The sequence below is a fragment of the Paroedura picta genome, chromosome 2 (genome assembly GCF_049243985.1).
Source record: "Paroedura picta isolate Pp20150507F chromosome 2, Ppicta_v3.0, whole genome shotgun sequence".
Classification (NCBI taxonomy): Eukaryota; Metazoa; Chordata; class Lepidosauria; order Squamata; family Gekkonidae; genus Paroedura; species Paroedura picta.
Window position 1 is genome coordinate 28,785,669 of NC_135370.1, and position 26,642 is coordinate 28,812,310.

General features: G+C 43.1%; 1 protein-coding gene across 5 annotated transcripts in view; it reads left to right on the forward strand.

Moving 5' to 3' along the window:
- The window catches only part of NCKAP1 (NCK associated protein 1), a 71,834-nt gene that overhangs the window by 29,604 nt on the left and 15,588 nt on the right, over positions 1-26,642 (forward strand). For all 5 annotated transcript variants that reach the window (XM_077319526.1, XM_077319527.1, XM_077319529.1 and 2 more), the window contains 15 exons: positions 1,490-1,546; positions 3,384-3,526; positions 3,617-3,707; positions 6,008-6,145; positions 7,855-7,903; positions 9,278-9,434; positions 11,585-11,641; positions 13,029-13,125; positions 13,587-13,693; positions 16,984-17,116; positions 19,518-19,599; positions 21,595-21,653; positions 24,576-24,721; positions 25,024-25,156; positions 26,498-26,617. In XM_077319526.1, the coding sequence (XP_077175641.1) occupies positions 1,490-1,546; positions 3,384-3,526; positions 3,617-3,707; positions 6,008-6,145; positions 7,855-7,903; positions 9,278-9,434; positions 11,585-11,641; positions 13,029-13,125; positions 13,587-13,693; positions 16,984-17,116; positions 19,518-19,599; positions 21,595-21,653; positions 24,576-24,721; positions 25,024-25,156; positions 26,498-26,617 (1,569 nt within the window). The remainder of the gene's footprint in view (positions 1-1,489; positions 1,547-3,383; positions 3,527-3,616; positions 3,708-6,007; positions 6,146-7,854; positions 7,904-9,277; positions 9,435-11,584; positions 11,642-13,028; positions 13,126-13,586; positions 13,694-16,983; positions 17,117-19,517; positions 19,600-21,594; positions 21,654-24,575; positions 24,722-25,023; positions 25,157-26,497; positions 26,618-26,642) is intronic.

Consider the following 26,642-nt stretch of genomic DNA (forward strand, 5'->3'; position numbering starts at 1 on the left):
CCTCCCAAACATAAAGCTTGCTGATGCTCAGTGGCAGTCTTCAAGCAAAGGCTGCTCAGTGGCACTCTTCAAGCAAAGGTTGGATACACACTTTTCTTGGATGCTTTAGGAGAGTTGTCCCCAACCTGCGGTCCGCAGCCCGGTGCCGAGCCGCGAAGGCCAGGGCGCCGGGCCGCGGTTCCCTCTCCCCCCCCCCGCAGTAAAAAACTTCCCAGGCCGCAAGCTTGCGGCCCGGGAAGCTTCTTACTGCGGGAGGGGGGGAAAGGGAATAAGGGCCACGCCACGCGAAAGTGCCGCGCATGCACGATTTCGGCCGCGCAGCACGTATGTGTGCATGTGCGGCCCGGCCACGCTTGCGCGCTGCGCAGGCGTGGCCATCACCCTGCCGGTCTCCAGCCAAAAAAAGGTTGGGGACCACTGCTTTAGGATGCTTTGGGCTGATCCTGCGTTGAGCAGGGGGTTGGACTAGATGGCCTGTATGGCCCCTTCCAACTCTATGATTCTATGATTCTATGACGAGCTTGTCTGCTTCTGCTAAATTGCAAGAAATGGTCTACAAACATTCAAACTCCATCTTCTTTGTTGCCACTTCCTTGCCAGAAGGTTCCAGCCCCAGCCATTTGGGGAGGGTTTTTAATTTTTTTACATAACCATATATGGTCATATCACCCGATAAATGTTTAATATATTTAAATATATATAAAAGATTAATTCACTCCCGTCCATTCAGGAAACCCTTCCAGGGCTGTCAAGAAACTCCAAGTTTCACAAAACTCTGGCTGAGAAAGCCTGCTGTATACTGTTCTTTAATCTTTTCTAAAATAATATTTGCATTCTAATTTCTGCCTTGATTTTTAATTGCAGATTCATGACTACATTTCAAATTGTGGCTTCAGTTAGACCATGTTAAGAACTATTCATTTATTTATTTAATTTATTTATTTATTATATTTATATAATTGAAATTTATATTTTATATAATTTTTGGTGTAGTTTTAAAACAAGCATTAAATCATCTGTTAATGTTCAGAAATGATGTTCAAGGATGAAACATAATCGTTGTGTAATTTTTAGTGCAGCTTCAAAGCAGATGTATTCAGTTAACAATCAGTGTTTACCTTGTTATTTTTATTATTTATTTATAGTACACCTTTTTTGCTTCACATTGGAGCTCTTACATTGACAAATGTTTTTGCATCTCAATACTTACGTAGGTTTAAACTGTTCAATAAAAAAAATTTCTGTTTAATGTAATATAACCTGTGAGTTTTTAAGGTTGGGCTTATTTTTGAATGCTAGTGAGGCAAATAAAAATAAAGTCAGAGAAATGGAAATTGAAGATTTAGTGGCAACCCTGTTAATCCTAGTGCAAACCCATACATTTCTGCAAATTTTTGCTGGCCGATAAAATTTAAAATTTCATAAAGCATTTTGAGATGAAGATTTTAGCAAGCAATTTGATTTTTCAATTTATCTCTTTATTTCAAAGGACCATGTCTGTGAGCTGCTGAACACTATCGATGTTTGCCAAGTCTTCTTTGATATTGTAAGTCTGAAGATTCTGTTGAATGATTAATCCTGCAATCCTATGCAGAGTAACTTTAGTCTAAACTCACATTTTGGCGGGTTTAGATGGGAGTACCTCTGCATAGGATTGTTCTAGAAAGGAAATGCAAAAGCAGCTCTTAAGTACACTAAAAAAGTGGGTTCTTTCAGATTTAGCGTTGCCATTGTGTTATGTTAAAACAGACATAAGACTTAAATTCTAGTTAAGAGAGTGAGGGTAGGCAAAGTTGCATCTCTCCCTGACCCAGCAATTTCTTCCCTCCTATTTCTGTCTGTAAGATGTGCATTTGCAATAAATGTCAATTTGGTCTCTTGGTTCACTAGAATTTCTATTCAAGTTTTGAAGGTGATTAGGAATCCTCGTTAGCCTTTAACATCTGTTAATGCGGTTGTAGGAGTCTTTAATTATGATTATGATTTGGACAGGAAGGGGGATTTGTTTGGGGGAGGAAACACGTAATCCTGTGTAGTAATTATAGTTAGCAACAAACAAACATAGAGCTGGAAGATACCCCGATGGTAATCTAGTCCAACCCCCTGCACAATGCAGGAAATTCTCTGCTACCTCCACCCCTAGTAACCCCTAGTTAATCTATTTCCAGAGGAAGACAAAAAACTCCAGGATCCCTGAGCAAAGCTTGGAAGGAAATTCATTCTTGCCTCAAATGTGCTGATGGGCATTACTCTGGGTCTATAAGACAGGGCCACAAGAACCAAGAACTGGTTCATCTCTACTTGCCCTCCCTTTCATTATCTGCCTAAATTCATAGTGAGTTATAGAATCACCATTGCTGTGAGATGGCCATCCAGCCTCTGTTTAAGAACCTCCAAAGAAGGAGAGCCCACCACCTCCCAAGGAGGCCTGTTCCACTGAGGAACCACTCTCACTTTCAGGAAGTTCTTCTGAAGATTAGCTGAAAACTCTTCTGATTTAATTCCAACTCATTGGTTTTGGTCCAACCCTCTTGGACAACACTCCCACTCCATCCTCTGTATAACAGTCCTTCAAATACGTGAAGATGGCTATAGTTCGCCTCTCAGTTGTCTTCTTTCCAGCTCCTTCAACCATTTTTCATAATACTTGGTTCCCAGACTCCTCACCATCTTTGTCCTCTTCTGGGCAGGTTCTGGCCTAGCAACATCCTCCTTAATTTGTGGTGCCTAAGACTGAGCACAGCAGTCCTAATAAAATCTAACCAGAGCAGAGTAAATTGATCCTATCACTTTGTGTGATCTGGACACAATGCTTTCTTTTGATGCAGCCCCAAACTGCATTTGCCTTTTTACATACTGGGTTACACCGCCAACTCATGTTCAACGTACAGTGAATGGTCAACTAAGACTCCTGGATCAGGTCTCTTCACTAGTCCCAAATCTAAATTGGTAATACTTGGAAGTGTCCCCAAAAGATTATTTGTTAGTCCCTCAGAATGCAGTACAGCAAGTATGATTAATATATGAAGACTATTAAACATGCTTCCAGGTATTTCAAATGTGTCAGTGCTCTCTGTTCACTTATTCAGGACAGATGTATAAAAAATGAGAATTTGAAATTGATGATTTATTTGTGTACTGATTTCATTGATACTCTACCTTCTAAGGGAGACCCAAAATGGCTTATGTAATTCTCCGCCATTTTTATCTTCACAACAATCCTGTGAAGTAGGTTAGGCTGAGTGCGTATAGCCGGCCCAAAGTCATCCAAATGAGCTCTCAGAACAGTTGCATAGTATTCATTTCATCCTTCGGTTGAAATCTCGGGAATCATGCTGTGGGTAACACTAAAGTACAAAACCTGTTTTGTTTTGTATTTCTAGACTGTAAACTTTGATTTAACAAAGAACTACCTAGATTTAATTATAACCTACACAACACTAATGATATTACTGTCTCGGATTGAAGAACGGAAGGCAATCATAGGATTGTACAACTACGCGCATGAAATGACGCACGGAGCAAGGTAAAAATGCACTATGTGGAGGTAGCCATTTTGGGATTGGAAGCATGTTTCATAATCCCTTCCTTTCATCAAATTTCTTGCTGTCTTTAGTGACAGGGAATATCCACGCCTTGGCCAGATGATTGTGGATTATGAGAATCCTTTGAAGAAGATGATGGAAGAATTTGTACCTCACAGTAAAGTAAGTGTGAAGCTTTTTTTTTCATTTTGTTGAGTACAGGCTGAGCAGCTCATATTCCATTTCCTCCCACTGCCATTCTTGTGAGGATTTAACAGAATTTTAATTGTTCAGTGAGCACATTTGTGTGAAAAGGCAGTGTTTCCCCTCCTTTCCCTTCTTGGCAGAGGTTTTGAGTTTTCAGTCTAATAGTACTCTCGATGTTTCTCATAAAGTAATGCTGTATTCTTCCCCCAAAATAAAGGCAGTGGTCAACATCTCTCCAGAGCAGCATTTTAACCTTCACTGATCAAAGGTTCCCAAGCCATATTTATGGCAGTACTTGGGAAATTTGGAATTATTGCGACTTCTTTTTGTACTAAGCCAGGTCCACCCCACCCCCCAAAAAAAGATTGCCAAGTGTTGTTATATGTGCAAGCTAACCCTGTTGTATTCCAGTGGATAGAGCAGGTCGTCTAGATGTTTTTTTTAAAAAATTGCAGATGCCTCTTCATATTAGCCATTTTATGCATAGGGCTTTGCAGTAATTCTCTTATCATATTAACACTTGAGATGTGTCGTTAATGTCCTATTTAGCGATGGGCGCAAACTGGTTCACGGGTCAAAATTCATGATGAATTTGGCCAGCTCGAGGGAGGTACTTCCCCAAACATTTCCTGGCCTTTTTGTTTGTTTCAGTTCAAGGGGTTTGGTCATTTAATCAGTTGAGCAAGGTAGTCTGCCTGTCAGCTGTCAGGTTTAAATGGCTGTGTGCCATTTAAACTGTCCATTTTGCTCCCCTCGTTAAACTGTCCATGGCAGCCCTTTAAACTGTCTATTTCATTCCCTCCTTTAAATTGTCCATTATGCACACACATCCTTCAGCTTTGAAAGGGCAGGGGGGAGCAAAGTGGACTGCTGAAATGGTTTAAAGGCTTGGTGGGTCTGCCCATACTTGGTTGTTTGTACCCATCCCTAATCCTGTTCATACACATCTATACCTGAACCTTGGAAGAATTTCTCGTACAGACATACGTAGAGTGGTTTTGAACCGAGGTCTCTCTGTTTCAACTCTGTACCCTCTTTACATTTTGCTGGCACTTCTTTGCCTTTTTCTAAATGCCCCTGGGTTGGATCTTACAAGCCCGCAAATACAAGGGCCGTGGTGAAGATGGATCTTTCCCTTCCCCCAAATAATCCTTTTCTGCACAGGTGATAAGGTTGCATTATAGAAAATGCTCCACAAACTTGCTTGGACTGTGGTCTATACTGTTATATATAACTTACTGTAAGTAGGATCATATTATGTAATCTTTTACATCACTAAATGTGTTATGCTAATTCTTAAAGTTATACTTCAGTTCTTTCTGTTTGGGTACAAATCTTAATGCACTGTTTTTCTGACTCAAGGCATATTGACACCTTGAGTCCCTGCGAGAAAGGGCACTATAAATAAATAAATAATTCATGAGAAGCTGTTGTTGGGGAAGCCACAGTCTCATAGTGAATGGAAAATCTGCCTAGTGGGGCAGCCGTGGCTCTGGCTGTTGCCAGTTTCCGGAGATGTAGGTGTCTGCAAGAAGATGATGGCGCTCTGCATGTGGAGTGAAGATGGGTGTTTGTTTCTTTTGATGCGTGGGTACCCACGTGCATGCGGCATTGTTGCCACATGCAGTGCTGAGTCGGGATGTTCGCCTGGCCTTGACCCGGGCCAGGGATTTTTTTGGCCCTGGCCCCAACCTGGTGGAATGAGCTCCCGGAAGAGCTAAGGGCCCTGACGGAGTTAACAGCTTTCCGCAGGGCCTGCAAGACGGAGCTCTTCCGCCAGGCATTTGGTTGAGGCCAGGGCGGGCGGTCCCAACAAGGATCTGGGCTCCCTGGGTTCATCTGAGTGATCCAATTGCCTCTCTCCCATATTAGCAACCTCATGTCCCTTGGCTAACGTGGGGCGGTTTGGGGGGGGGGGTTAGTGGGGTTAGTTAGTGCTCGCCTGTTGCCCAACATTGATAGTACAGATTGGTTTTAATGGTTTTAACTATGGGTTTTATTGTAATTGTATCTTGTAAACCGCCGTGAGTCTAAGGGAATGGCGGTATAAAAGTTTAATAATAATAATAATAAATAACAACAACAACAACAACAATATATGCTCACGCTCTGGTTTGTTTCGGCAACCTGGGAAAAGGTAGGTGCTTGATTGTAGTCAGACTCGCTATGAAATTCTCCTGACTATTGTGATTAGTGAATCCCAAAATAGCATTTGCTGTGTTGAATGGTTTGAGAATGCTACTTGTGTATTTATCACCGGGTTGCTTGTCTCCTAGGCCCTTTCCGATGCCCTAATCTCGCTCCAGATGGTCTATCCCCGACGAAACCTCTCCGCTGACCAGTGGAGAAATGCACAGCTTTTGAGCCTCATCAGCGCCCCCAGCACAATGCTTAATCCCGCACAGTCGGACACAGTATGTTTCCATCACAGTATTAAGGGGAAAGCGTCAAGTGTTTATTTCTCAGGCTTGTTTGTCATGCTGAGGGTGTGGGCATGTAACATGAAACCGTGTGTGTGTGTGTGTGTGTGTTTTTAAAAGTTGTGTTGCTGTATTTTTGTGATTACATCCCTGCAGGATGGAATTTGCAACAGCGTGTAATTTAACACATCATGCATGCCTCTGTTTTCCCTTGACTTATTCCCTCACACAAGTTGACCTGTTAAAATAGGATTTTATCACATTAGCTTAGTCGATCTTAAACTGCCAACTAAAGAATTTTGGAATTGAGGGCTTGGATCCAGTGATGTGCAAGTGGATTTTGTTTGCATGGTCGATCTTCTTCCTGCTGCAGTTTGAGTGTGCATGTGGAGTATGGTATCTCTGATTTTTGAAACTCTGCCCCCTTTGACCTTCCTGGCCACATCTCATGCAGTTCCTTAGTCTGCCCTGACGTTCAGGAGCTGCTTGGGGGGGGGGGGTGGACATTAGAGGCATCAGTGTGACGGTGAAAGCAGAAAAGTTATCTTTGTATCATACCTTCAGGAGCTGCTTTGGGTGGGGGTGGGTGAGGTCATTAGAGGCATCCGTGTGACGGTGAAAGCAGAAAAGTTACCTTTGTATCATAGTTTCCAAATTTAAAAAATTATTAGACTCGGAGTAGTAATTATGGGAAATGGTTCTCTATTGTTTCAAAACTCAAATGTCTAAATCCAGATATCTTCCTTGTTCAGATATTGAAAATGCATTCCATTTTACATTCCAATGTTAAATGTCTTTGTATTTAAATATTTTTGACAGAGGGAAGGGTTCCCCCCTCAAGAAAAAATAATCTTCTATTAAAAATGTACTGTTAGCTGGAGGCCAGTTGATTATAGCATCATCCATGTGAGCATTTGAGGATTTAGAAGCCAGAGAAGCCAGAGGATTTAGAAGCTAGAGAAGCCAAAGATTCTAGAACAGGATTCCCAACCACGAGTCCGTGGACCCCTGGGGTTCTGTGGCCTTTGCCCTTCTGCCTTTATAGACCCACCCACAAGCTAGAGAACCAGCTGCTTCCATTACACCTCCTCCCCCTCTCTTGCGCATAAGTTATCTTGCGGTTTCTGTGCCTGGGAGGGGGCGGAGCCTGCACACCTTCTTTCACCTTAAACTGTCTCCTATCTCCTCGCCTTGTCTTCCTTGAGCCTGTCTGTTAAAGCGGGCAGTGATGTCAGTTCCAGGGGCATGAGGGGCATGGCAGGGAGGTGTGATTAGGTGATATTGCTTCCAGGGCTCCTCGAAGCCAAGGGATCCTCCACGATCAGAAGGTTGAAAAAGTCTGTTCTAGAAGAACCATCCTTCTGCAAAGGGAACTGCAGTGATTAATTGTAGAGGCCAGTTTGCTTTACATTCCATAAGAGGGCAATTTGGGAAAGGTAATTACAAAGCCAGAGTCCTCAGATCTTGCATGTCCTGAGCTGGGAATACTTTCTGTTCACCCTGTCAGTCTGAAAGATATTCTTCAAGCTCTTCTGTAGCCCTTAAGCATCTGCATTTCCTTTGCTCTTAAAATTATGTGCTTCTCTTAATATCCTGATACTAACAAGCCATTATACAGAGATCGGTTTTGTGTAAGGAATTGTATCTGGAGCTCATATATTGCGATGGGTCATTTTATTATAACCACTTGTTTTTCCAAACAGATGCCATGTGAATACCTCTCTCTGGATACAATGGAGAAATGGATCATCTGTAAGTTAAATCTACTTAAGTGTTTGCAGTTCCTTTCCATACATGATGTGCCCTTTTAGGGTCAGTACAGATGTCAAAATTCCCATCCCCATGCTGACTAGAGCTCATAGGAATTGTAGTCCGTGGGCATCTGGACAGCCATAGTTTGTCACTCCTGCGTTAAATTCTGGGTCAGACCTTCCACCCACCAAGCATTTTGGTCTTGTTGTGGTTAAGTTTTAATTTTTTTAGCCCACTTCCATGCCAAAACTGTCTCCAGTTATAAGTGTATTGGTTATTACAAGAATTTGAGATTTCTTGAACCCCTCATTTAAAATAAGAGAGACAGAAAAAAATGCATTCCTGTTGTACTGGAGATCAATTTTTATAGGGGTTTGCATTACCATTTCACTATGTCGAGAGGGTGGAGCAAACTGTGACTCTCCAAATGCCCATGGACTACAATCACCATGACGCGGGGTGCTATGCATTTACATTTATTTATTAATGAACTAGCTTCAAAGCCTGTTTCTAAGAACAGGCCTTGAATGGGTCCCCTCCCCTGGCCCCTGGCCAGGCAGCTTAAGGTGGCTTTGGGCTGCAGCTTGCAACCAGATCAAGTGGGGTGGGCGGGGGCTGGGCAGCTCGCTAGCAGGGCCGGGACAGAGCTCCTTAGCAGGCAGTCAGCAGGCCGGGAAGCCCTCGTCAGCAGGCCCAGCTTAGCAGGTCAAGAGGCCCTTGTTAGCAAGCCTTCAACCATGACCCTTTGCCCAGGGCTCTCTCCCCTTACCTGCTGCTGGCTCCAGGCACTGAGGCATCTGAGAGCAAAGAGGCTAGAGTCCAGGGACGGAGGACAGGAGTTGCAGGGGCAGGGCAAAGCTGGCTGCACCCTGATTGGCTCTATTCCAACTTGGACAGCCATACACATCCCACCCGCTAGGCTATTTCACAAATATCTAGAGGAACAACAATGGATAAGGATAATTTAAAAGATTATTTTAAGCTGTCCAGATGAGTTAAGACAACCAGGGCTTTTTCTGCGATGGTACTTGCAGAAAAGAACCGGCACCTTTTGGAGGAGGGAGGCTCTCCCAGTCCTGAGGGTAGGATTAGTGGAAATCAGTGCATTTGTATTGGCATTTTTAAAGAAAACCCAAACAAACACTGGTCAAGACAGTCGTTTTACTCCTAGCAGCCAGGCTGGGGTTTCATATGTTGGTTGTAGTACATCTCTGTTTTATGTTATGTATTTTATTGTTATGTTTGTCTTGGACCCAAACTGGCAACTTTGTAGAAAACAAAGTATTACTTCACTTTTTAATGTTCATTCTAAGAATATTAATCATCGCTTGACGTAATTTTGTGTCATTCCATCCCCCTCTCCTCTTTTCAAAGTTGGGTTTATTTTGTGCCATGGGATCCTGAACAGCGATGCGACGGCCTTGACTCTCTGGAAGCTTGCCCTTCAAAGCAGCTCTTGCCTTGCTCTGTTCCGAGATGAAGTTTTCCATATTCACAAAGCTGCAGAAGACCTGTTTGTAAACATACGAGGGTACGATGTTTCCTATAATGAAATAAATCATTTTAGTTCATCAGTCTTTAATCTGTATATGATGCGATGAGTGGGTTAATGGAATAAAAGCCACCATGTCTTGATATTCCTTCCAGAATTAATTTCTGGGGTGGAACCAGTAAGATTACGTGCACCCTGCATTTTATGACATAGCAACTGTCTTCTGTTTTTCCAAGAGTTACCTATAGAGAGCCAGTTTGGTGTAGTGGTTAGGAGTGCGGACTTCTAATCTGGCATGCCTGGTTCGATTCTGCACTCCCCCACATGTAACCAGCTGCGTGACCTTGAGCTCGCCACGGCACTGATAAAACTGTTCTGACCCAGCAGTGATATCAGGGCTCTCTCAGCCTCAGCCACCCCACAGGGTGTCTGTTGTGGGGAGAGGAATGGGAAGGTGACTGTAAGCTGCTTTGAGCCTCCTTCGGGTAGGGAAAAGCGGCATATAAGAACCAACTCTTCTTCTTCTTCTTCTTCTTCTTCTTCTTCTTCTTCTTCTTCTTCTTCTTCTTCTTCTTCTTCTTCTTCTATAGTTTGGCAGTGATGAAAATGAGTCCATGGGGGCCAGGGGGACAGCCATACATGAGAGGGGAATAGTAAATGAAGAAGTACTCTGTTTTTGAGGCTGGTACCTTGACTCCAGTTTACAACATGCTTTAGAGGGGTCTCGTTTGATCTTTGTGTGTTTAGAATAGTTTTCAGTTGAGATGTAACTTAATTCAGTTGTATTGAAAGAAAGGTGCAACATTCTTGTATCACATAGAACAATACCTTACTCCATTCTATCAAAGGAATTGCCACATTTACTCAAAACAAAACCTTGGTGGGTATGTTATGGGAGGGAGGCGGTTGTTTTGGCAGACACTTGCTCCCCCCCCTTTCTCAGCGGGTACGCTCTCTGCTGCCTGGGAAGGGGGGAGGAGCATGCATACAAAAAACCCCCAAACCTTTTTGGAATCGGCCTTATCCAAAAAAGTGAAAGGATTTTTGTGCAACTTTGATTCAGCTTGAATAATTTTGGTCCAAATTTGAAACAGTACAATTTTTGTGTGTGTGCTCATGCCTACTGCCCATGTAGCTGAGCTGGGTTGCCCTCTCTTCCTTCCTGTTTCTGGTAGAAAGGGTGCAGAGGCAGTGTCAGAGGCTGTCACAGTTGCGGTGAGAATGGAGACATTGCAAGCTTGAGAATGTTTGGAAAGACAGTGTCCAATGAATAGCCATGTTGGTCTGAAGTAGCACAATAAAATCAGAGTCCAGTGGCACCTTTAAGACCAACAAAGATTTATCCAAGGCGTGAGCTTTCGAGGGCAGGCCCTCTTCCTCAGACTAAGGAAGACTAAGGACCATCATAACAGTAGGAATATATAAGCAAAAGATAGAGATTAGCTTCAGAAGGACACCTCTGGCTGGCTGCTTTACCTCTTTTCTATGTATAGCCTTTTCTTTTTTTGAGGGGAGTCGTCTCATATTCAGGCTCATCTTCCTGCCAAATAAACATGGGTCTTACTGGTTAGCTTGAAAGCTCTCATGCTTGGCAGCTGCTCTTTGGAATCAAAACCAACCCTTTGTGAAATGGGAGAGATGTTCAAGGGAAAAAGTTAATCAAAACTCTGGCTGTGTCCCCCCAGCTTCTTGTGCATGCATAAAAGAGTGTTTTGGATCTCGGCCATGATGTACAGTAACCTTGGACAAATGGGGAAAGGAATTGATTTTTCACTTCTGTGTAGAGCAGGGGTGTCCAAACTCTGACTTTCCAGGTGTCCATGGACTACAGTTCCCATGAGCTCCTGCCAGTTCATTCTTGGATTCCAACATACTGGCAGGGGCTCATGGGAATTGTAGTCCATTGTCATCCGGAGAGCCACAGTTTGGCCACCCTTGGCGCAAAGTATACCTGATATCCGGAGGTGGATCCCTGTATGGTAAAGCTACCTCAAAATTAATCTCTTGGCAACAGTATATTTGGGTTGTTCTCGTGCGATGAAATGGATGCCAAATTATTTTTTCCTGACTTAAATAGAGAACTTAAATACAGCAGGGGCCTTGATCTCTCTCTGTGTTCTCATGAATATGTAGGAGAGGGAAGATGATTGTTTCACCAGCATATTCATATGTTTTCTTTTCGCTTGCAGCTATAACAAGCGTATTAATGACATAAGGGAGTGCAAGGAGGCTGCTGTGTCACATGCGTAAGTATGCTCATGGAAGGACACTGCCCATTGCACATCTTAATATTCAGGAGAAACACATAAATGCCTCGATAATGGGGAAAGCTCCTACTTGGAGCCAGTTGACCCCATTTTGTATGCCAAAGTCACTTCTGTTTATGGATGTGAGGGGAGTTTGCCAGTTTTTCTTTGCCCTGCTGCTTCTCCACCCTCTGATTATGCTACTCTGGAGGGACGGGCTGCAGATTGAATGTGAGGAATTGGCAACTCCATATCCATCCACGCATGCCTTCCACTGACCCACATGAATATACAGATTTATGGTTTGTACCATGAATCCAACTCCAGTTCTGTGCTTGGTCTCATGAACGGTTGAGGTTCTCAACAAGAGCTAACGTCCGATCTCTTAGACCTCTCCGCCTGCACTTGCATCCGCCAATCAGTTCTCTGGGGGAATTGCCTCATGCCCTCCCCACTCCCTGACTAGGATTTGTAATTTATTTGAAATTTTAATGTATATTTGTTTTAGATTGTATTTTAGTCTTTTATGTAATTTTAAACATGTTGTAATCCACCCAGAGTCATCCGAAACAGGGCAGAATAGAAATTGATCGAATGAATGAATGAATGAATGAATGAATGAATGAATGAATGAATGAATGAATGAATGAATGAATGAATGAATGAATGAATGAATGAATGAATGAATGAATGCCAGTTTGTCCTATCCTATGTGATCAGTGCTGGTCTTGGATAGTATTAATATTTTTTTTGTTTTTAAAAAAAAGATGGAAAGTGATTTTTTGATTTCTTGTAGAAGAAATTCCATGTCTTGCCACGGGCTGCTTCGACCTTGTTCACCCAAGGTTAGAAAGAAATCGCCAATAAAGTTTAGAGACACAGTTGGCTTGTTTAAGACTTGAATTTGACTTTGCAAGGATTCGGGGTATCCGTTGAGCATTCCACTAGCAGTGTAAAAACAATACGGATTTAGAAGTGCCTTAATCCTGGGTCTTTGGGGCTGATGTCAGTTAATGACCATCTGGATGTATAAACACTGGCTTGGATTTCTACTGTAATCTCTGCTAATGGAAGGCACGTCCATTAACAGGATGAAATTTCCCTTCTTTCCCTCACTGTAGCCCACTGATCTCCCTGAAATGCTCCTGCAGGACGGGATACTCAGAAATAGTAGGAGGGGGTGGATGGAAGGTCTGCTGCAGGAGACACTAATGGGCAGTAATCCAGTCGGTTAATGGAAACGCCTTCCATTGGGGGAAATCATCATCGGGATCCAAGCTTGTATTTTTTTCTCATCCAGTTTGGATTACGACCCACCATCCACACAATTTGAATTGTGCTTTTGGTACATTGTTGATTAATCAAAATATGCTTGTTCTCGAAACAGTGGTTCGATGCACAGAGAAAGACGCAAATTTTTACGGTCTGCGCTGAAAGAACTTGCCACTGTCCTGTCGGATCAGCCAGGGTTGTTAGGACCCAAGGTGAATATCTGTTTGTCTATCTCATTTATATTCCGCTGTTCTCAGCAGAATAACATAATATAAAACCAAACCAAACATAACATAAAACAAAAAAAGGGGGGAAAAAGAAATTAAAATCCCCCTCCCACCCTCTCTTCGCATCCCCTACCCCCCCACACACAGACATATGGCATTCCAGGGGAGGGGCTAGATCTCCCTTCACCTTTTCCCATCCAGCCTCAGCCAAAGGCCTGCCAGAAGAGCTCCAATTTACAGGCCCTGCAAAACCTAGCCAGCTCCTGCAGGGCCCTCAGTTTATATATGGCATAAACTGAAGAATAGTTCATTTCATACATTCTCCTTTTTGTTTGTGTGCACAGTCTGTTTATAGAGGGGAGTTCAATTGCCTTTGCTATATACATCAAAATACATATGAAGCAGAAAAAAACTTGCATTTGTGTGTGTGTTTTTTCCCCCTCCAGGCACTTTTTGTATTTATGGCGTTATCCTTTGCTCGTGATGAAATTATTTGGCTTCTTCGACATGCGGACAATATGCCTAAGAAGAGTGCAGATGATTTCATAGATAAGTACGTTAATATCTAGCATTGCCTTGTTCTTTTTTTTTTATTGTAATGATTTTTTTTTATTTTCATAAAGATAGAAATATAGGATGCAACACGAGTTATTGATACAAAAAGCAGTAAATAAAATATAATCATCATTTGAAAATATACGACCCCACATTGACTCCACAGTGATATAAACTTTTGCCCAAAACTCTAAGAGCCATGAGTCTAAGAGCCATCCACATTTCCACTACATTAAAAAAAGGCCTGTTTAGATATACAAAAGAAAAGTTATTATTAATCAACTTACTTGAGAGATCGTAGACCTCACGTTAACTGCTTGATACAATCTAAGAGCTATCCTGGCAGATATTTCTAGGTTTAAGTTAGATGCTTAACATTAAACATTTCTTATAGAACAGTATGTGTTTTGGCCCTGTATCAATACCCTGATGAAGGGAGAGGAAAGTAGGGCTTTGCCTTAAAGATGTACAAAGAAAAAAAATTACAAAAGGATTTCATAATTTCTCCTTATCCTTAATACAGATACATCTACAAACCATTTATACTTGACCCATTCTAAGAGCCATCCTGACAGGTCAATATGAGCTTTGGCCCTATAACAATACACCAATAAAAAAAATAAGGGGGGAAAGCCCCATTTTATATTTCCAATACTAACAATTATATTACCTATATGCCTACTAAGGAAAAGAAACAAGAGAGAAAAAAGGCACTAGCATTGCCTTGTTCTGATTGCTTGCATCGCGCTGTAGGCCAAACTCCTTGCTGCAGTATGCTGCTTCTGATCTCTGCTTATGGCATGTCATGATTGGGATTAGATTAGAAGATGGTTTTTATACCCAGCTTTTCATTACCTGAAGGAGTCTCAGACCAGCTTTCAATCGCCTTCCCTTCCTCTCCCCACAACCCTGTGAAGTAGGTGAAGCTGACAGAGCTCTGAGAGAACTGTGAGAAGCCCAAGGTCACCCAGCTGTCTGCCTGTGGAGGAGTGGGGAATCAAACCCAGTTCTTCATATTAGAGGCTGCTGCTCTTAACCACTATACCATGCTGGTTCTCATTTCAAAAAAAGATTAGGAAAAAGGAAAGTTTCCTTCTCATCCAGCTGCAAGCTAAATTTTGTGTTATCTCTATTTGCTTAAAAACATTTGCACGTTTTGCAAATGCAAGGCCACACAGTCTGGGATAGTTTGACAGTAATTTTAATTTGAGTATTATATTATGAAGGCTTATGTGCTTTGTCTGAGAGTGATGCGCTGCTTTTCTGGACAGTGGCAAGGTCGTACCATGAATGCTTTACTCAGTATTATGTGTGGTTGATTTCTTTAGTAGATTCCTCTTTTTAAAAATGTATATCTTCCTCTTGGGGCCGCAGTGGAGAAAATGGTAACTCTTCAAACATCTTAATAGAGAAATGCCCAATAATACTTTGAAGGGTTGTCATATAGAAGATGGAGCAGAGTTGTTTTCTGTTGCCCCAGAAGGGCAGACCAGAACCAATGAGATGAAATTAATTCAAAAGAATTTTTGGCGAAACATCCAGGAGAAGTTCCTGACAGAGGTTCCTCAATAGAACAGGCTTCCTCGGGAGGTGGTGGATTCTCCTTTGGAAGTTTTTAAGCAGAGGCTAGATAGTCATCTGACAGAAATGCTGATTTTATGAATTTAGTCAGATTGTGAGTGGGTGGGCAAGAAGGGATGTGCCAGTGTTTGTCTCCTGTGGCCCTTCCTTGCATACCCAGGGAATTGCTGATCGCCACTGTAGGATGGTAGATGAGTTTCCTCCAGGTCAGGCTAGTTTCTGGAGATTTTTGGTATGTGTGTGTGTGGGGGGGGGGGATCACTTGGGCATGAAATTGGGGTCATTTTAGTTAGGCAGGCAGTTGTGAGTTCCTGCGTTGTGCAGGGGATTGGACTAGATGACCCTGGAGGTTCCTTCCAACTCTTCAATTCTAATATTGATATTAACAATAAGTGATTTGCAAGGCCTAGTAAAAGAGAGGTTCTCAGTAAAAGCTCAAGTGAATTAGCACCACATGCCTGCTAGAAATCCATTGCTTTAACCAGAGCAAAGGATGCCCATAATTTCGGTGCCTCTAGGGCTCTCCTCCATAACTCTCCCCTCCTGGACCCAGAAGGGAGCTGTTTAATCCAACAACCTGGCAGCTACCGTGGTTTTAATGTTAATTGGTTTTACAGACTATTGTATATTATATTTTGTTGTAAACCGCCCCGAAACGTCTGTGCTGAGAGGGGCGGTTATACAAATCAGATAAAGAAGTAAGGGAGAAAGGCATTTCTCAATGAACCCTCCAGCTGCCAGGGCCTTATATGTCAAAAGCAGGTTTGGAATGGATCCCAGAATTAGAGCTGCTGAGGTAGCCAATTCAATTTGTTTTGAACACTGTACTAACACAGTCGCATGGCGCATGGTGAAGACTTTCCTATAGAATTGCCGAGAGTCGGACACGACTGAACGGATGACATCATCATCACTAACACAGTATTTGAAAGGTTGTCACTTGGAGGAGGGCAGGATGCTGTTTCCGTTGGATGCAGAGGAGAGAACACGCAGTAATGGGTTTAAACTTCAAGTACAACGATATAGGCTAGATATCAGGAAAAAAATGTTCACAGTCAGAGTAGTTCAGCAGTGGAATAGGCTGCCTAAGGAGGTGGTGAGCTCCCCCTCACTGGCAGTCTTCAAGCAAAGGTTGGATACACACTTTTCTTGGATGCTTTAGGATGCTTTGGGCTGATCCTGCGTTGAGCAGGGGGTTGGACTAGATGTTCTGTGTGGCCCCTTCCAACTCTATGATTCTAAACACAATCCAAATAACAATTCCCAGGTTATGTCAGCAAACTATATCCACTCAGACTGCTTCTCTCTTGTCTGGATTAAGATTTGTCCACTGAACCTCCCTGCCTTTCTGCTGTGAAAGTCAGTCAGTATGTGCTGTTGGATCTCAAAGCATGCAGCCTAGTGCAGGGGTAGTCAACCTGTGGTCCTCCAGATGTCCATGGACTACAATTCCCATGAGTCCCTGCCAGTGTTTGCTGGCAGGGGCTCATGGGAATTGTAGTCCATGAACATCTGGAGGTCCACAGGTTTACTACCCCTGGCCTAGTGGTTTCATTTCTTTTGATTTGTTTTCCATTGGAGGAATGGTGAAGCCCACTGAGTTACTCCTATTTGTGACTCAGAGTCCCTTTCAATTTTGGATGGTATCTTTTATTGTCTTCTTTAATTATGGAGGCTCATTTGGTTTTTATTGTTGTTATTCTAAAGGCACATAGCAGAGCTGATTTTCTACATGGAAGAGCTCAGAGCACATGTACGGAAATATGGCCCAGTTATGCAAAGATATTACGTGCAGTATCTTTCAGGCTTTGATGCCGTTGTCTTAAATGAACTTGTGCAGGTGAGTGGTGTGCGTTTTGTCATTAAAATATTATGTGTGTTTTACGTTGATTTTTCAGATTAATGGAGAAATATTTAAAACTGTAAAAATCCCGTAATCTTCAACTGTTCATTAGAACTGGGGACTTATAATACTGGATTGCCCCAAAACTAAATAGGAATATATTAGTGCCAAAGAAATTTGGGGACCACATACTAATTGCTTTGAGCAGTCAAAGACCGGTATAGTCATGGTTAGGAGTTCCAGCAAGTGGATATCTTCTCAGCAGCCAGTAGATGGGGCTCCGGTTTCATTTTTCTTCATGGAAGGTCTGCCTAGATCAGGGGTAGTCAAACTGCGGCCCTCCAGATGTCCATGGACTACAATTCCCAGAAGCCCATGCCAGCATTCGCTGGCAGGGGCTCCTGGGAATTGCAGTCCATGGACATCTGGAGGGCCGCAGTTTGATTACCCCTGGCCTAGATGCTTAAGATTTAAACGATAGCAAATATATAATTCCACAGGAATAAAAATGCTTCTGAGCTTCATCTTTGTGACATTTAACACCAGTCTTAAATTTTGAGAAAATTATAACAAGAGAACTATGTATCTATTATTATTTCAAAGAGGCTTCTGCCTTCCTCCCATACCTTTGGCCTTCGTTGTGTCTTAACAAAATTCATTAAAACAAATAGTAGTGGAGAAAAATGTCCCATCCGTCATTCCTTAGGTCTTAATGTCCTGCCATATTATTCAAGGAGAACCCCCAAGAGTCAGCAGGTGAGATGGCCTTCTAAGGGAGAGCTAGAGAGGATCCACATCTTTGAACTGCTTCTGTTAACAGCCATTTGGATCCAGGACATGGTATACAGTTCAGTCCCCAGAGCATGAAAAATCGCTGTGGGTCCATATTGTAGCTGATCCTAAACATGTGCTATGTTTTTTGTAGCACTTAAATACAAATGAATTAGCACTAAAGGTTTGTATTTGGCTAATCCAAGCTGAAAAAAATACTTGGAAAATAATTTATCAATATTTGGAGGGCATTAATTCAGCCAGATTTTTTTTTTAAGTTGCTGAAATGACCAAGCCCAAAAAATCCCCCAAATATTTTTCCAGGACTGCCAGAGAGCCGCAGTTGAAGTGCATTTGATGGGTTCTCAGGGCTTTGTAAGTCCTCAAAGCGAACTCTTCACTTGGAGAAGGCATTTAAAAGGACTGCAAGCTGCCACTGCAACTTGCAAAATGTATTTAAATTGTAAAGGGACTGCATTCCCTTTCAAATTTGAATGCCTTTTCCTCCCCTGGAAACAATGGAGGATGGGGAGATCTTCTTTGGGAGCTCATAGAATTGGACCCCTTGGTCCAATCTTTTTCAAACAGCAGAGTTTTTTAGGAGAGGCAACAAATCTGCATCATAGCTGCTGGTGTCTCTCCTAAAAATAACCCTCTCCCCCCCCCCCAGAATATCTACCTCGAAAAAGAGCTCCTAGATAACCCCAGAACAATTCTCTATTATAGGCCATGGGGACCATTTACTATAATAGTCCCCATAAGCTAAAATGGAGCCGAAAAAATCCAACATCCCCGAATATTTCTTGAATCCGAATACCATACTAGTATTGGGATTCACGAATATTGGGATTCAGTATAGCCAAACTCAAAAAATACCAGGGTGTTGTGTGGGTTTTCTTTTGCCCACCCTTAATTAGCAGCTCAGATAAGCCATCTTCTCAGAAGAGAGATTTCTGCATTTTAATTGTCCAAGTGGAAGTTCATAAAATTCTGTGGACACCTTTAAAAGAAGTGAGCACTTTTTGTACGGCTGCTTTCCTCCTTGCATGCATCACCCAGTCCCCTCTTGCATATAACCTGTATATTTCTTGTACATTATACCTTAAAAGCTCATCGTCCTGTTGGTACACTCACGGTTGTCTAACTGGAGGCAAGTGGTCTAGCAGGGATTCTTGCTAGTATTCCCCTGTCAGGTATATTAGGTGCTGGTGCATTCTGCACTTCAGCTGTTGGTTCTTAGGCCTATTATGCACGGCTGCTGAAACGGCGGCATGGAGAATGCGGAGGAGGAAGAAGCGAAGCAAACCGCTTGCGCACGGGACGGAACGCAACGGCGGCAAAACCCAGAGCAGCCAATTATGCACACTGCCAATCCGGAGCCACTTCTGGTTGTGCCCTGGTAGCCCGGGAAGCTCCAGCTTTTTTGGTGGCATACATTGACTCTGCGCCCGGTAGCTGCCTGCAGCGTGCGTAATTGGTGATTTTAGCTGCCGCCATTCCATCCCAAACGCGGACCTTCCACTCCGTGCATAATGGGCTTTAGTAATGCTTTGGTAGGTAATGAAATTACTGCTATCGCATAATTTGTTTTTATTTACATCTCTATATTTCTGGTTTTAATTTTCAGAATCTTTCAGTGTGCCCTGAAGATGAGTCTATCATCATGTCCTCTTTTGTAAACACGATGACTTCCTTAAGTGTCAAGCAAGGTAACTTGGGTTTGTGTGTGTGAGTTTGTTTTTATCACGCATTGGGAACTGCACCAAATGTAACGTTTTCTACCTTACTGGCTTTCAAACTACTAACAAGTCATAATTGGAGGGACTTAATATCCAGTCCGACACCAGGAACCAGTTTTTCAATACTATTCCATTTATTTATTTACTAGGCTTCAAAGCCCTTCCATAAGGACAGGCCCCTCCCGCCGAAGCCTCCCCCTCCTGCCCCCCTCCTCCGCGAGTCCCCGGCTTCGGCATGGCCCTCGGAGCAGGCCATGCCTTCCGATTGGCTCCTTGCCCCCGGACTGATCCCACCCCCACCCCCCTTAGCCTTTTATTTATACCGCGGAATGCAGTTTACAGACTAGGGGCCAAGCCTGTTGCATTCAGGAATACAATGGGTGCTAGATTTGGGGGGGGGGGGTGGAAGAACTCTGCAGATGGCCTCCCTTTTCCCCCAGAGCCTGGAAAGGCTGCAGGCAGCTTTTATGGAACTCACCAGCAGGGGCAGCTCTCATGCGGCAGGGATCCGCAGCCTCAGAGCCTTGGAGGGAGCTGGAGGGAGGAGGGGTGGTTGGTTGGGGGTGGGTGTTGCACTTAAGCCATGAGACCAACTCCTCCTCCAAAGCCTTACCAAAAATATATTATGTGGAACAGATGCTCTTCTGACTAAAGTCTCGAGCATTGACAATCAAGAGTACACAGGTATAACCATAATACAATAACTGATCTTGGACTTCAGCAGACACAACAGCAATACTAAATAGAGCTACCAAAACCAGTACAACACTAGCACAATCCCCAGGTTCTATATATAAAAACAGATGCAGCCTGACCTCATCGCAACCAGTTATGGCTATCCGTTAAATTTCATTACATGATAGAAATATTTTGCAACAGCCGTGGTAATTTTACAGCCCCTTCCCCCCAGAAGGATTACTCTGCATTCATAGAATTTTGAACAATCCAATAAACAATGGTGTAAGGAGTCTATGCATTCTGTATCACAACTACAACAAGTTTCAGCCAATGGGACCTTTTCATAGCGTCCATGCAGTTCTGCTATGGGAATAATGTATAAACTTTATGCTCCAACATAAAGGCTCTTCTATATTTTGAAACTGTCAAATAGTCTAGATAGGCTGGATAAAATCCAGATCCAGATCTAATATGGATAAGATTCTTTCTCCCTGCACCCTACCCCTCCTCCCCAACCTAGCTCACTTGATGCCTGACACTCAGGCTCATGAAGGTGTAAAAAAAGGCCACTCGTGTTTAATTATCTCTGTTGTTAACACAAAGACAGATAACACCTCAAACTATGGCAGGGCTCTCCTTGCTGTCATGGTGACTGAAGGGAGCCTCCCTATTCAGAGGCAATAAGCCTCAGAATATCAGTGTTAGGAGGCAACACCAGGGCCTTCCAGGGCACCTAGTTGTCCACTGTATGAAGCAGGATGCTGGACTAGATGGTGCACTGGTCTGGTGCAACAGGGCTCTTCTTATGTCACAATCCCATTTTTCTGCATTTGTTCTTGTCCAGTAAAGTGATTGACTCTTGGTAGGAACCGAGCTGTCAATGTTTTGTGTGAAATTGCAGGGTTTAAACCTTTAAGGCCATACGCAACATGGGCTCTGCACACCTATGGGCTCTGTGTACCTCTGAATATGTCTCCCAAAGAGCCTTGTGCACAGCCAATACAAACAGTCTAGTGGTCCCCAGCTCCAGAGAAATGTGGCTGGCCTCAACCAGAGCCAGGGCATTTTCAGCGGGCTCCTTCCAGGAGGAAGGAGCTCCCAGAAAATATCAGGGCCCTGTCGGAGCTTAGTGAGTTCCATAGAGCCTGCAAAACATGTTCAGAGTTATCGAGAAGGTTAAAAGGAAAGTTCTTGGCAATAAATAAAGGCGGAATGAAGTGTTTGTTATGATGACCACATAAAGACAGGTTATGATAGTTCTGTATTTTGTTTTCCTCCACTGTGCAGTTGAAGATGGGGAGGTATTCGACTTCCGAGGAATGAGGCTCGATTGGTTTCGATTGCAGGTAAGAATTTTCTTTCGGCACACCTGACCATAAGGGAGAAGATGAAGAGTTGATTCTTATATGCCGCTTTTTCTACCTGAAGGAGTCTCGAAGCGGCTTACATTCGCCTTCCCTTTCCTCTCCCCACAACAGACACCCTGTGTGGTAGGTGAGGTGGAGAGAGCCCTGATATTCCTGCTCAGTCAGAACAGCTCTATCAGGGCTGTTCCAAGGGATGGCTGACAGCTATGTTTTGGGAACTTTTGTGGCTTGAAAGTGATTTTGAGCTAAATTCATTCATTCAAAGCTTCATGCACTGAGTATTGTTTTTTAGATCTGAACCTCTTTGCTCAAACTTAGATCCAGTTATATGTTTGGGTCTAGGCTGCCTAGGGAGGTGGTGAGCTCCCCTTCACTGTCAGTCTTCAAGCAGCAGCTGGACAGATACTTACCATGGATGCTTTAAGCTCATCCTGGATTGAACAGGAGGTTGGACTAGATGGCCTGCATGGCCCCTTCCAGCTGTATGCTTCTATGATTGCATGACTTTGAAATGGCACCTGAACGAAGCCTTTCTGGTTAAAAATCAAGCATATTGTGAGGGAGAATCAGATCAGATTTATTAATACGGTCAAAAACCAGAAAGCAAAATATGTTTGATTATTTAACATAACCGCAGATAAAAAGGACAGTGGTGATAAGATGCAACAGGATGGCAAGACATTATCCATTTGGTTTAAATAGGGCTTTACAGTTTCTAGATCCTAGAAAGCAGAATTTTGGTTGTGAGGGAGAATTTTTATATCGGCTGACATGGGAGAAATGGCAGAAATAAATGCTGTGAGCTGTTTTTGCCCCACTTTGTGTGAAGAAACAAAAAGAGGAAGAAATGAATTTTTTTTTTTGTTCTCAAGCAGAACTTAAAATAACAATAATTCCTCTGCTAGAGTAGCAATGGCACATGGTATGTCTTCTGGAAGTCCCAAAGTATTAGGTAAATTTAAGACAGTGTCATTGAGTTTCTGTTGTTTAGATCAGGATCAACAGAATAATATCCTGCTGTCTTGGAAATGCAGTTTGGAGTGATAAGGGTAGACTAAGGAGTCTGTAATAACAGAGCTGTGTCGCCAGGGCAGAGTTCAGAAGGTCATGTCCTGTTCTGCAGCTCTGCATTATACAACTGAGAGAAACCTTTTACAAAAAAGGTTACATTGTTAGACACAAAGCTGGTCATTTTTCTTGGAAGCTACTTTTTGAGATAGCGTAAAAGGCCTGGTTTTCCTCATTGGTTCAAAGAACTTCTAAGGGCAGACAGGGTTGAAAAAACACTCTTTCTCTTTTATGTCATGCTGGGTTTAGGGTTGTTCCTCCCGCCCCCCCTCCAGTGGGACCCAGGAAATCTTTGACTGCAAACTTAACCTGAATTTTTCAACAGCCCAATTTTCAGGTCAGAGCCTTAGTAGTAGCAAAATAACATGGGTTTCTAGGTCCCGCTCGTGCTTTGATCCCTGTTGGGTGCCACTGAGAAAATATTTAAACAGCAGCAAGAAGCCTTCAGCAAGAAATATAAACCATTTGTTATTGCACTCCTAACTGCAGGGGACCATTGCAACTGTTGTCCAGCATCAGGACCCGCCCCGGACTTAGCCAAGACAAGACATACATAGCAGGCAGCTGAAGCGGCCAAGACATGCCCAGAACAGGCAGTGCAGGGGTGCTAATTCTAGGTTCAGTAATAGAGTTTGGCAGCTAGGTGGAGCCTGTAACATCCCCAAGCCCTGCGGAGGCAGTTAGTTGGGTGAAGAGACAGAGAGGAGGAGAAAGCCAAGAGAGAGGTTTAGAAGGATGGCCTATTTAAGGGGGAATCTGCAGCTGGTCAAGAAGGATGGAGTATCCTTGCTCAGGTAGTGTGGAAGAGCAGAGGATATGGAAAGCCGTGGGAACAAGGTGGTGCAGTCTCTCTACCCTGCAGCCTTGCAAGTAGTCCTCCACTGCAAGGGAGGTCGCTAGAGAACAAGGGCAACATGGCCTTGGCCAGGAGAGTTTCACAATATTCAGATATCTTCTATATTTGATGTGAGTGTCTTTAGAAGATTACCTTTCAAGCATAAGCAGACACTAGTCATGTCCCAGAATTCTTTATGGCAGAATGTGGAAATTTACAATCAGTAGTTTTATAGAAGTGATGGATGCCACGCAGTTTTGATGGACAGTATTATTCAGTCCACCTTTCTCACCAGACCTGAAGGAGGATTATGCAGGGCTAGTTAATGCAGTGAATAGAATAAAACATCTAAATTATTAGGGATGATAATATGTTATACAAATCACAGTGCAGAAAATAGAAAACAATGCAGTGAGCACACAACAATGCTTACAGAAGAGGAAGAGGAGGAGGAAGAGTTGTTGTTGGTAGTGGTGGTGGTGGTGGTCTTATATGCCACTTTCCTCTATCCAAAGGAGGCTCAAAGCGGCTTCCAATCGCCTTCCCTTTCCTCTCCCCACAACAGACACCCTGTGAGGTGGGTGAGGCTGAGAGAGCCCTGATATTCCTGCTCGGTCAGAACAGCTTTATCAGTGCCCTGGCGAGCTCAAGGTCACCCAGCTGGCTGCATGTGGGGGAGCGCAGAATCAAACCCGGCTCAACAGATTAGAAGTTCGCACTCCTAACCACTACAGACAATACATACTATGCACAATGGTAGAGTCCCCAATATGTTACCTTTACAAAAAGCACTTTCCATGAACTATTTTATGTACATATACACAACAATTTCCTCTTTTACATGGGTTGCAGAATTTCAGTATTTATTTTGCTCTTTCCTACTCAGACTATTTGAATACTAATGCTAGAATATGACTATTACTTTAATGGTGCAGTTTTCATGCAAGAATTAAGATGTGCTCACAATAATTAATTAGTACTTCCTTGTATTCCCACAGGCCTACACGAGCGTGTCCAAGGCTTCGCTGGGCCTTGCCGACCACAGAGAACTTGGAAAGATGATGAACACAATCATTTTCCACACAAAAATGGTAGATTCCTTGGTAGAGATGTTGGTGGAAACATCTGACCTTTCAATATTTTGGTATATAATTTAATTTGATCCTTTAACCTTTTCATTTTTTGCTGGGTTTTGTTGTTGTTACTAACAAGGAAGAGTCACCATAATCCATTCTGGGATGTATTTGGGTTGGACAAGTCAGATCTGCATTATCTGTAGAAAGAAGTGTTGCTTGTCTTTGAGATGATTTTGGGAATACGTCCATGGACATTTGGAGAGCTACTGTTTGGCCACCCCTACCATAGATATTAGAATTGTCGTGCATATATTGATCTGTGATTATTCGTTGCTTCGGATTAAAAGCTGTGATTTGTATCTCTGGCCAGTTTTTATAGCCGTGCTTTTGAGAAGATGTTTCAGCAGTGCTTGGAACTACCCTCTCAGTCCAGATACTCGATTGCATTCCCGCTGCTGTGTACCCACTTTATGAGCTGCACCCACGAGCTGTGCCCGGAGGAGGTAATTTTGCGTCTTACTGTAACGCTTGCACAGGAATGGGGAAGCTGCATGATTGTTTTCTAATATGGGGCCAGTGGAAGAGCATGAAATTCCCTGTCTCGGTTAAGCTACCTGAGAAGTACCTTTATTTATTTAAGGAGACAGTAATGAAGAGGAAGTCCTCAAATTGCTAAGGGGTAGATTCATTCTAGCACCAGCAGAAATGGGCCAGATGAAGTGGCAGCTTTTCCTCTTCCTCAGGGATCAGCAGACCTCTGGAAACACTTGTCAGTCTCCCATGGGAGGTATATTTAGCTTATAAATTGCTAGGCTCTTCAGTGTTAAATTTAGAGTATTACTGATTCAGTCTCTCTTTAGTAAATAATAGTAAGGTAAAGTGTCCGTCTGCTGAGGAAGTTCTTTTTCGAGTTTTAAATAATCAAATTTCTTCCCCCATCTTATTAAGTTGTGAAATATGATGAATCGGGCTTCTCTATGTCTTCACAGCGAATGTGTTCAGTGCTTGTGCGTTTGGCAGTGTGATTTGCATGGTTAGAGTTGGATTTCACCAGCTTTTCTGCTCTGTCTCCTTAGTAAAATCAAATGGGCCTCCTCCAGACAACCCCCCATGGAGAATGTCCTCTGGCAGGTGTATTGGAAAACTGTTGAGATATTAATATTCTGATATATTTATTGTTTTTAAGGTTTTAATGCCCATGTTTTAATGCTCCCCACATGGGGGGGGCAGTTACACAAATTAAATAAATAATATTATTATAACAACTAGCAAGAAAGCCCATTGCAACCAGAAATGCAATGGGTGCTAGGACCCAGGGGACACTGGCAGGCGCAGATCTCTCTCTCTCTCTCCCCCCCCCCCCCCCAGCAGGAGCCATAGCAGGGTAATCAGATCTGGTTGGTGTTTTGGCAGGGCTCTCTGTGTCTCTCTCACACACTGGCTCTTGCAGCGTCTGAGAACAAAGTGGCTAACATCCAGGGAGGGAGGGAGAGAGATGTAGGTGCAGGGCCAAGCTGGCCGCACCCTGATTGGCCCTAATCCAACTTGGACAGCCAGGACACTCTACATCCCTAGGGCTGTTTCACAAATATTAAGAGGAACAATAGATAAGGATAATATTGCAGCCATTGTCTTACATGGCTTTTCTTCAAGCAGGTCCCATGTTCTCCAACATAGCCTTTTTGGACCGTTAAAGGGGACTCTTCCTCCCTTTTCTACTAGTGGAAAAGCTGGCTGACCTCAGCTTCAGTTAGCTGTTGCACTTTTAGTTGTAAAGTCATTAACATTAGCATTTTAATCACTGTGATAACCAATAAAAACAGCTCATGTATTTATCTTGGCAGAGACACCATATTGGCGACCGCAGTCTTTCTCTCTGCAACATGTTCTTGGATGAAATGGCTAAGCAAGCTCGGAATCTCATCACGGACATTTGCACAGAGCAGTGTACTCTAAGTGACCAGGTGAGAATTCAGTTTCCGTCTCTTG